Source organism: Lonchura striata, chromosome 1A, assembly GCF_050655825.1.
Source record: "Lonchura striata isolate lonStrDom1 chromosome 1A, ASM5065582v1, whole genome shotgun sequence".
Taxonomy (NCBI): domain Eukaryota; kingdom Metazoa; phylum Chordata; class Aves; order Passeriformes; family Estrildidae; genus Lonchura; species Lonchura striata.
This window is the reverse complement of record NC_140741.1, coordinates 36,047,377-36,059,472: the sequence shown is the minus strand read 5'-3', so window position 1 is coordinate 36,059,472 and position 12,096 is coordinate 36,047,377. Positions and strand designations below refer to the sequence as shown.

At 37.1% G+C, this 12,096-nt stretch overlaps 1 protein-coding gene across 4 annotated transcripts in view; it reads left to right on the top strand.

Moving 5' to 3' along the window:
* The window catches only part of CPED1 (cadherin like and PC-esterase domain containing 1), a 145,370-nt gene that overhangs the window by 122,036 nt on the left and 11,238 nt on the right, over positions 1–12,096 (top strand). For all 4 annotated transcript variants that reach the window (XM_085569273.1, XM_021553506.4, XM_085569275.1 and 1 more), the window contains one exon: positions 5,105–5,241. In XM_085569273.1, the coding sequence (XP_085425399.1) occupies positions 5,105–5,241 (137 nt within the window). The remainder of the gene's footprint in view (positions 1–5,104; positions 5,242–12,096) is intronic.

Sequence of the window (12,096 nt, the reverse complement as noted above, 5' to 3'; positions counted from 1 at the left end):
TCATTCCAAATTTGTAGCAGCCAAAATATATACCAATCCTGCAATGAAGAATGGCAAATGGCAAATTCCCTGCTAAAGCACTAATATTTCTTAAATAAGTTACATTTTCAGAGAAGCCAAGCAATGTCATTTCCCCTCATAAGATAACTCAAAACTTCTGCAGAAATAGGTGACATACACTGTCCTTGAGCTATGTACAGAGGCTGAGATGGAACAGCAGAGATAAAGACATAACCTTACTTCTTCTGACATTAATGGTAAAATTTAGAAGGCTGCTTTATAGTTAAGTACAACCAGGAGTTCATTACTCATTTCTAATCCTTTGATGTAGAACAGAGACAGTAATTCAGGATCCTACCAAAGACAAAAGTGACTTCCTTCTCTCCTAGTCACCATGGCACTTCTTTAGAGGAAGCTCAACACCATACCAAAGATACACTTAATTTATACAATTTCTCTCTCTGTCCCTCTTATAATCAATAAATGCAAATTGGAATATGCAACAGAGGAAGTGTCTTTCCTTCGTGTTTACATCATGGAATGAAATTATGATTTATCGACCAAAAAAATCTTTTTTCTTTCAGAATTTCTTTGATTCACATCCAGTTTGAACCAGGGTATCGTATCAAAATTAGCTCATTGTTCAATATTGTTGCATTACCAATAATACAGAAGTCAGCAAACATAAACTGTGTTTTACTTCTCAGAGGGAAAGAGAGGAAAATAACTAAAAGAGAACATGAGAGCCCAACCTGTGCTAAATTCCTGCAGATGAATCAGGTTACTGCACTCTGTAGAAATGTGGTTTGTAGCAATAACAAAATCTGGTGTGTAAGATATCACAGATTCACTTCTAATTTTCTGTTGCTGTGATGCATATATTTTAATTATATCCCACTTTCCATTCTTCCTACAACTGTATCCAGTTTAAAGTAATTCTATGTGATCTCTGTCTGCATTGAGCAGCTGTCTGGATTTGGGTCCATCAGAGACATAAAATGATGTCCAGCCAAATGAATGTGTCATTTGGTTACAAGGAGTAAATCTCAGTTTGGACATAAATCCATTGTCCTAAGGCTCTTTATTCTGTAGCAAGTCATGTCCTTCTAAAAATATTTTTTACTTTTTTTTTTTTTTCATCAATACAGCTAGAACAAAAAGTAAAATACTTCCATAGCCTATTCAGAGAAAAAGCTTTTTGAAGATCTTAGGGTACCAAATAAACACCAAATACAGAAGTAATGAAGTCATAAATCAACAAATTAGCACCAGTTTAGGTTAAATATTTAGATTTTGCCTTACCAAGCTAGAATAGTATTTTCTCTTTACAATGATAATTGCTTGGCACTATAGAAAAACCTTGATTTTAAATTTGAAAGCAAAATATGTTTAATTGTGGCTATGACAATGTAAAAGGATAAATAAAAATAAAAGACTCTGAAAGAAAAAGCAAAACTATCAAATTAAGTGTATAGCTGTTATTGGTTAAAACTTTCAATTTTAAGCTAATCTGTTTTAAATTGAAAGTAAACAATCCTAACTAATTATTTTGCAAGTATATTTTTTTTCATGCCATTTTATGAGAACAGTTTTAGGGAGTACTGGCAATGTTTAATCTCGTATTTTAAGAAGATTTATGTACTCAACTGATAACTACTCTAATGAGCCAAAAATCCAGCTTTCACTCTTCCTGTGGAAACCTCCTACTTACAGGTTTTCATGAAAGTTTGATTATGCCAATTTTTAATTTGTGAAGAAACTAACAGTGTGTCTCTCTTGCTGTCATTCACTTAATTGTTGGTAAACTTGCCCTTGCCTGATAGAGCCAGTGTTAATGCTTTTGCCTGAAGCACTGCATTATGTGCTGCTAACTTATATAAGTGAGGAAATAGCAAGTTAAAATTGCTATAGAATATAAGCCTAATTTCCAAACTAATATTGTTTGCAATTTTTCACTGTTGTCTTCTTTTTTATGAGATTCATTTTATCTTTTAACACAGTCTTATTTTTGATGGTGAAGAATGCATTGACCAACTGTTGGGAAATTGCAGCAGGAAAAGTTCATAGCAGTTGGATTTAAAGTGCATATATTTACATGCATCATTAAAAAAATCTATGTAAATACAAAACCAGAAATTATTCTGTTAGCATTAAATGCTAGTGCTTCCTAAAAATTTGAATTTATCTTCATATATCTGTATTCTCAAATCTTTTTAGATTTGCCGCTAACCTTTAGCAAATGCCAAAAAACTGATCTATGTTTTTCTTTAATATACCTAGGGAGCTATTGAACATAAACCAAGCTATTTAAAAGAAGCTTTTTAAAAGTTACTTGTCACTTTCAGTTGCCAAAGTTTAAACTTTTATTGTTCAGATATTTTGGCTCCTCAATATTCATTTTATATAGTTCCACTTTTGTAGTTTATTACCTTAAACCAAATCAGTTCGTTAAAGTATGGGATGTTTAAAAGAAAATTCCATAAGATGAGGGATCTCATATGTTTTAGACATTGCCAGAACTTTTTTATATTTGGGTTGAAAGAAAAATTATAACATCAGGAAAAAAATAATGAGTTTTCATATAATTTTAAAATATAGGTCACTACCTGAAACATCTCTCAAACAATTTACTACAGTAGTGGCAGGGTCTGAGTCCAGACTTCAAACCAACTAACCATTCTGTCCCTGCTCTCTTAGTCAAAAGATACAAAGCAGTAAAAGGTGTTGGCATGGCACTTATTGCTGGGTTATCTGATACCTGGCATTTTTTGATTTCTTTGTGAGACTGCTGTGAAGCTGGGAATGACCATTTACTCATCGGTTGCAAAGTGGGAGCCAACAGCAAAATCCACAAGTAGCAATAGAAATCTTAGAGGAATACTTAGAAATCTCAAAGTATTCCTGGCCCCAGTGGTGGCCAGGAGACTACAGCCTGGAAAAGGGTCCTCAAAGTCAAGGAAGGGTCAGCATGAGTAAGGGACTCACAACAGTCAGCACTGGGAGGCCACAGTAAGAGAAATTGCTTAAATTCAGCCTCTGGTGTCCCAGCTGAGGAGGGTATTCATTTGGAAGAGAACTCCCTGCTCCAGAACGTGATTATCTACTTTGTCATTTCAGATAATTATTCAATTTAACCCTTTGATAAAAATTCTACATAGGATCTCTCTTAGGGACCAAAGTTCAGGTCTCTTTTTCACACAAAAATTACCAGGTTCCAAGCATGCTCTTTTCCAGTTCTAATGAATTTTGAACTTTAAAGTGGTCCTTAACTGAGTGGGGAATATTTGCCCTAAGAGCTGCATGATTAAGATGCAGAAAATGCAAGTTTGGAACTCCTCTGAGCAAGAAGCATGGGGTATCTCTATCTTCCTGCTTGCACCCTCCTACCGTGGTCCTGAGTGTCCCTCCTTCCTCTGTCCATGCTGTGAACTGGCCTGCTGCCCAGCACAGCCTCCACGAGGCACTCATGCCCATGGGAGCAGGGGAAGCTGGGTTATGCTCACTGAACCACAGTGTGCTCAAAGCCAGTGTCCAGGGTTTTGGTTTGGTTCACTCTGCTATCTATAATTTTCTCCTGTGCATCTGAGGGTGGTGTATGTTTGGCACAGCACGGAAATAGGGGAAGCTGTGCAGGGTACACAGAAACTGGCATTGCATGGTTGTGGCACCATGGGATGTATTTGTGCCTTAGATGTACCCATGAGGGCTCCCATACAAAAAAAACCTTGATGATTTTATTTAGAAGGACTTCTTTATCTGCTTAGATGACTCACCCTGCTACTTACCAAAACACAGTCACTTGGAGTTTTGCCTAAATGGAAACACAGGCTGCCTCCCTGGAAATTCTCTTGCTCCTGAGGTAGCAGCTGACTCTCCCAAGGCCATGGGGACCCTTCATGGTTTCTTCATTCAGCCTTTCCCTCAGGTTTCTTCACTCAGCTTTTCCCTCCATCCCTGGCCAGGTGAAATGTCAAAAGGAAGCCTTGGGTTTTTTTGCTGTGGCTTCCTGTGCAGCAGCAATCCATCAGACACAGCTGGCTGAGCTGCTGCCTGGTAGCGGTGGTGGGGACAGACTCTAAGGCCAGGTCTGATCTCCAAGTATTTGATTTCGGGGCTGTTTTCTGGGCTGTGGTGAGAGATCCATCTGTGGTAGAATAGCCCGATAGCACTGACACAAGGACCTTAGGCCTTTGCACTCTTAATTGTGTAATGCCTTTAATACAAACAAAAAAAGGTTTTGCTGGCAGTTACATAGACACTGGATGATACTGTCAGCACTGTGTACTTATAAGATCTAGAAAAATGCTTTCTTTTGTTCATTCGAATATAAAGGCAACTCAAAAGTTTTCTGTCTTCCTTCGGAAATTAAATCCCACAAGCTTCCAGTAGAATTTTGCGAAAGAATCATTTTAGAAAACCAAAATAACAAAACCATTTAACCTTAGATGAAGGATTACTAAAACCCATTGATCACTTTGTGCTCCTAATTTTCAAAATTATTTTTGTAAATAAGATCAGGCTCTAATAAATCACATAAGTTATTCATTTCACTTTACTGTCTTCTTCTGGAATGTATTTGTGTATTCTGGGACAGTCCTCTGAATTATCACAAATTAAAAAAAAAATAGTGTATTGGAAGGAAATTCTTAATTTTGTTTCATTTTTATATCAATTGCTCTCAACCATACACCCAACCTTTAGATGTTTCATTGTAGATGAGAATTAATCTTCAGACATGTCTGAATGTGAATATTTTATTTTTGCATTCAACCTCCTCACCCATTTTCTCTTTCTCATATCCCTTCCGTTGAGAAAGGACAAGCTGCTACAGGAAAGGCAACATGTATTCAGAAATGAACCCACAAATGGCTCTTTCAGGAAAAGGAAAAAACTCCCACCCTAACTAAATGAAAAGGGCATAAGATAGTGACAGGAAATAGTCTCTTCAAAGGGTTGGAGGGCATTTAATTTAGGGAAAGCTCCCTTATGAGGTTTCTTTACTCATACATAAGTTGGCAAATACTCAAAATTATCTTACTTCCTGTGCAATAAAACTACTCAGAAGAATGCAGAGGAGGTGCTGACATTCATTGCTGTTTCCCAGGGCAATGGATTGTCCCTTGCCTCAGCTGCTCTGACAACAGGACCTGTGACTGGAGAGCAATAACATGGCAGCCCCACGGCTGCCGCCACTCTGTGCTGGCCAAGCCCGAGCTCCAGCGCTGCGTGGAGGGCAGAAAGGTAAGTACCAGGCTTTGCACTTTAATTCATTCTTTCAAAATATTTTTAAGATTGATATGTGGCAAAAATCCCTTTTTAACTAGAGAAATATTTGGGTGAAAAGTTCACAGGGATGAAAACCAACCTTAGTCCTAATTTAGCCTCATATGCAGACACAGTTGCCTGCTGCTGTTTCACAGAGGATCTTAGGTCACACCACTGGAGTTTCAGGACATACAGTGTGTGTGATTAGCAGTCAGACCTGCAGTGAGTACACATGGACAGCAAATGGAGGACGAATTTGCATTGTTGTCACAGTTTTGTCTTACATAAAAGTTGGTTTTCTTCTGCTGCATACCTAATGCATGGCATTGCTTGTGCACACTAATCTTACCAAGTCTTCTTGCACATTCTTTTCTTTTAGTGAAGCTTCTAAAGTGATTGCTTGGAAATACAAGGTCTCCTTAATAAGCATGCTATGACTGTTATACTGTTGAGAGAGAGCTCTGATCTGAGGCTCAGGTACCTTACTGAGGATACAAGTATCCAGAAAGTAAGTAATTGACTGTTATAAAGCTCTTTGAAGTGTATTGCTTAGGTAAAAAAATAGTTACTAAAAGTGGAATTTTGATAAAATTCAAGAGCATTTCCTTATAGACATATACAAAAACAAAAGTCTTTCAATTAACATTTTCTCCTTCATTTCTGATAAATTTCTTGCCCCGCACAAGGTACTTTATTGCCATTTTGCTTTATTTCTGCCTGTGGTTTTCTCTGTTACTATAGAGCTGTTGGTTACTCCTAGAATATTTTTCTAAAAAAATAATGCTTTTTATGACAGAGGAGAAGTTCAAGTTGCTCCTCATGTACTAAACAAGCTCTTCTGTATTGACCACAATAAAAAATATTCAATAATTTAATTACTTTGCTTTGGTCTTTAATTTCCATGGACATCAGGCTGCTTTGACAAGCAACCACCCTTTGGTCAGGTAATCAAAGGACAGCAGAGGAACAACATGCCTCTATGGAAGTGGATTGACAGGGTGTTGCTGAGAGGATTTGCTGACATTTCCACATCCCACATGTGACAACTCATATTGATGAGTGTCAAAAACAGGACAGCATTTGTAAAGGCTTTATCAAAACCAAGTAAATAAAATGAATGTCTGTGAATTTTAATTTCTTAATTCAAATTTCATGATGTTCTGTCTGAGGTCACTGATCTATTCTATTGTCAAATGACAGCAGAGTGAGCTACATTAACACCTTGAGAGAAATCTCTGTAACTAATAGCACTTGTTTCCCATTCTGCATCTTTTACAGAAGTCTCCTGACACTGTCTGATAACCTTTGCTGCTCTGTAGAAATCTGCTGAGTTACCTCTGTTACCTTTGCTCGGATGGATATTGAATTGGTTTATTCTTTTAAAGTCATCGCTCTAAAGCATGTTCCCCTTTTAGTGCATTTCTCCTGTCTCTTTCTCCCAGAAGTTATTTTTGTCATAACTTCGTAGTGATTTTAGTTTTCTCTGAAATTCACAGCACAGAAGGCTGGTTGGAATGAGTCCAGAGGAGGGCCAATGAGTGGATCACTGGGCTGGGGCACCTCTGCTATGAAGACAGGCTCTGAGAGCTGGGGCTGTTTAGTCTGGAGAAGGCTCTGGAGAGGCTTTAGAGCAGCCTTCCAGTATCTGAAGGGAATCTAGCAGAGAGATGGAGAGGGACCTTTTTACAAGGGCCTGTAGTAATAGGACAAGGGGGATGGCCTTGAGCTGAAAGAGGGTTGGTTTAGATATCAAGAAGAAATTCTTTAAGGATTGTGAGGCTCTGGCAGAGGTTGCCCAGAGAAGCTGTGAACTTGCAATCCTTAGATCCAGGCTGGATGGGGTTCTGAGCAACCTGGACTACTGAAAGGTTCCCTGCACACATCAGAGTTGAAACTAGATGATCTTTAAGTTTCCTTCCAACCCAAAGTATTCCATGATTCTATGATCATGATAAGACATAAACAGTGTAAGTCTGTGATTACATCTTTTAATTTAAATAGGAGGTGTTAGTCTCTATACCATTGTCAGATTTCAACTTTGTTAGCTGGAAGCTGTTTTCATGTGCTTCTCTATTAGTTCTATAAGGGAGAAAAAAAATTTAAAAGCCTACTTTGAATGAATATGAAGGGAATCATGCAACGATTAACCAGTGCTGTGCTGTGTTCCAGACTTGTGTTCACTTCAGCAAGTGATGAATTAAGATGTAAAGTGAATGTTCTATTTGACTGAAATGCAGCACATGAAAGATCAACTGTGTCTTTAAGTACAACCCTTCTATTTTTCTTGTGTTCCATGGAACAATGGTAAAAGGCAGCAGATATCTCTTGGTCACTAATTTTTTGTATTCATCAGTCTTTCTGAAATATATTTATGGTCACCCAAACAGAACACATCTTTCCTACCTGCATCATAATTAAGCCTTCAAAAATGCTTTCTAATTTCCTTTCTAACTCCAGGCTGCTTTTATTTCTTATATTAAAATTGATTTGTTTTCCAAAGCTCATCTGAGCTTTATAATCTTATGCTGTAGCTGAAATCCATTTCCTTAGCTATGAGTTCCAATTGATTTCACATCATCATTAACTGCTGTTTTAGTTTGTGTTTTAGTGCATATAAAACTGTTTGAGCTAAGTTGTTTCTGTGTGTTTTGGTTTAACCTAGCAGGCAACTGTACACCACACAGCCATTCACTCACGTGCCACAGGGATAAGGGAGACAATCAGAAAATAGATAAAACTTGTGGATTCAGAAAAAGACAGTTTTAGTAGAATGGAAGAGAAAGGGAAAATAGTAATAATAGTAGTAGTAGTAGTAATAATAATAATAATAATAATAATAATAATAAATACACAAAGTAATGAACAATGCAATTTCTCAACACCCACTGACTGATGCCCATCCCATCCCAGAGCACAGCTGCTGCCCCCCAGCCAATTCCCCCCAGTTTTATTGTTTAGCATGATGCCATACGGTTTGAAATACCCCTTTGGCCAGTTGGGATCAGCTGCACAGGCTGTGTCCACTCCCAGTTTTTTGTGCCATCCTCCTCTCTGGCTGGGAAAAATAGAAGCAGAAAAGTCCCTGACTTAGTGTAAGTGCTGCTCAGCAACACAAAACCCTCAGTGTGTCACCAACGTTGTTCTTATCCTGAATCCAAACCACAGCACTGTACCAGCTACTAGGAAGAAAATTAATTCTATCCCACCCAAAACCAGGACACTTGGTTTCATAAAAACATAAGACCCCCTGTAGTGAAACAATAACACTCAAGCTGTTGGAGACATGAGAAAATATGTACATGCACAGAAACAGTTTTATGAGGCCTTATTTTGCTTTATGATGTGTTAGCAAGAATAGTCAGTCATATGTTTGTATTTCATACACAGTAAACAGGAAAATGTTGAAGTGCTGAGGTTAAGGTTGTTCTGGCTGATAGATTTTCTTTCAGTCCACTTTTACTATCAGCAGTCTTTTTTCTCTTCCACTTTAAGGGTAGAGAGATGCTGACTGTCTCATTCTTAGGGAACTCCATAATGAATCAAATAATTCAAATTCCTAATTGAATCTAATAAATTGTTCACCATAATAAAATATTTTACATCATAATAAAATATCTGTATTATATTGGCTCAACAAAATTCTCTGTAGCTGTGATTAATGACTTTTTACTGTAAGACATATACAAATTTATTGATAATGCTTTGATTTTTGTACAAGATTAATTTTGTACTTTTAAAAATGTGTCATAACAGGTTATTTATCCCATTAGCAGTATATAGAAAGTTGGCCTCAATAGCAGGAGTGATATATATTTTGCTTATCATTGAGAAATAGTAACCATAGTTTAGTCTTATAATAAAATACTGTTGAGTCATGTGTAATTAAGAACAGGAAATATGAAAAGGCAATATTTGCTGAAGTACGTAAAATTCAGCTGTTAAAACAGGAATTTTAACTTATGATTTCTTAATAATATTTTAGAGTTAAGTACTGTTTTGAACTTACAGGTGTTTAAATTTCCCAAGTGTGGTTAATTTTTAATGATAGGTCTGGTTAAGAAGTGAATTCCACTATGCTTATACAATCTTTCAAAGCTTTAAACTATAATGGAATTTTTCACACAAAATATTTGCAACAGAAGACAGTGAAAATATCTGTCTGTGTGGAAGTGTTATTCTTTGTATGGTAAAATTATAACCTTATGTTTGTCTGATCATTTAGTCATCCTGCAGACAGCTGCCCCATCAACTTGAACAATACATGACTAAGTCTTGTGCAAGACTTGTAAAAATAAAGAGATATGGCTTATTCTACACACCTAAGCCATCATGTTCCTCATTATTATCATAGAGATAAATACAGAATCATCCCTGGAGCTTTTTGTTCAAAACGTATTAGATACTACATGGCACATGTAACTACAATGAGTTCATCTAACTATATAGAAATAAATGTGGTTTTAGTTACCATACATTCAATTACATTGAGAGATTATTTTAATGCATGAGAACTCTTGGGTTAGTTGAAGGTCATAGGTTTTCTTCCTCAGGCTAAACACCAATTATTTTAGCCTTTGAGTTCTCCAAGCATTTGCTAAAAATGAAGCTGCCTTGCAAAAGGTGGACTTTGAAATATGCTTTCTGGTGGCCTGCATACCATAAAAAAATGGTTTTGGCCAGCTCTGCACAAGGGCATTTTGACAAGAGGGTAGGATTACCTACAGATTTCCTCTTTGTCCACTTATTTTTTATTTTCTTTTGAGGAGAAGACAAAGAAGAGTTTGGGGTTTTTTTCCCAGGATTTACACATCTCACATCATGGTTGAACCAATGGTTAGAAGCAGATGGTTGGATACAGACCAAATCTTAATGAATGGATGCAGTGTGTATGCAGATGTACTGATGATGTGCTAAGAATCCACCAGCCCAGGGTGCATCAAATTACAAGAAATCCACACCTATCTTTCTGAAATCCACACTTTTCTATCTGAGATCTTCTTTAGACTTACAAGAGAGCATTCCATTCAAAATGTCAACACAGTCTCCAGAGGATGACTGTAGACTTTAGAGCTCTATCTCAGAGCTAGAGGCAGGGACCACAGGTTTCATATACTGCAGTCCTAGTTTTCATACCTTTCAAAAAAACTGTGATTTGACCTTGGAAGACAGAGTTAAACAAATTTGCCTGATGTCAGTGATACAATCCTGATATGGCTCATACCTACTTGAACAATCAAAGACTGTAAGCTAATCTGGTTACTATAATTGACTGACATCTTTAAAGATGACCTCCTCTTTTGATCTGTCTTTCTATACAGCTACAAGTCCACTTTGGCTCATTTCTTTCTTTCATACTTGCAGCAAGGCTTGACTATTCTCTTAGCAGACCTGTTTCTAAAAGTCTAGGTTAATTTCTCTAGTGGTACAACCTGTATTCTTACCTAGTGTGATGTTGCTGTCTTTCTCATTCCTGATTTGGAAATAGGCTGAGTGCAGTCTCATCAGTCTTGTGATGGTATTTGAAGAAGTATGTCAGGGCCTTAACATTTGTGTGTTTCATCTACTTACACTAATTGCTCTAAAGGAATCTGCTCTGATTCTTGTCACTTATTTCACATTCTCAGAACATCAGGACAACAACAAAAGTAATATGCTAAGGTCCACCTGATATTTTCATATGGTGCCCAGCATCACGGCATTTCCAGACTACTGCTGCCACTTTAAGACATGATCTTAACTAACTTGTTTGTTCTGGTAGGGATTTACTAAATGACTGCACATAGTGCCCTCCCATCTCCAGACCTGGCCAGAAAGGTACCCAGGGCAGACTTGAAAGTTTGTTCATGGGTCCACTGTTTGTACCTACGTAGGTGTAGGAAAATTGCAAAGCCCTAAAATGCTAAATCATGTAATAGTGTGGATTGGGATGTGTGTGTGTGTGTGTGTGTGTGTGTGTGTGTTTTGCTCTAATTTTGACATAACAAAAAAAAAAAAAAAAAAAAAAAGGAAAGATATCTTAATCTTTGATGCTCTGCAGTGTTTGAGATTTAGGAAATGTTTGGCATGACTCTTCACACCTAAACTGCTAGTGAATGTACAGAGTTGGCAAAAAACAATATCTGTGCATCCTGTTCATTGACATTGGCCATGGTTAATTTATTACTTTTTTTACATGGAAGTTGTTGTCCTGCTATTTGAAATCAGTAGTAGGTGGGATTAGATCAAATATTCTTAGGAGAAACCAACAATGAGAATTGTAGTCACACTAGAATGAGATAAAAATATCCCATCTACCAATTCTGTGTAATTAATAGCTGAATATGCTTCTTTGCAATTCCCATGTGCTGTGATAACAAAATGGTGCCATATGATACTAGAAGTAGAAGAGAAGCAGTCTTGTATGTTCTACAAACTGCTGTATGTGTGTAACTTGGTAGGGCCTGTTTGTTATTCTGCTAATGATGTGTTGGATTTTTACAGAAATGTTCTCACCCACATTACAAGCTCATTGTCCTTGCCTGAGAACTACTGTTTAAAAAGATATGCATCAAGATACAGTGATGGGCTTATGAAATGGAGATTAAATTGTCATGGATATAGACAGGCTGGAGAATCAAGAGATTTTGCAACTTAAAAGAATTGTTGCTTAAAACCTCAAGTTAACCTACTTTAGAATTAGGACATATTTTAAACATGGACTATCTTCCTAATTGTAAATCATTTTATGCATGTATGTGTCTGTCAGAGAGGGAAAGAGAATATACAACCAGTCCTTCCATGGATCCAAGGATTCTTGGCTTCTGTGAATCATGTTATACTCACATGATTTAA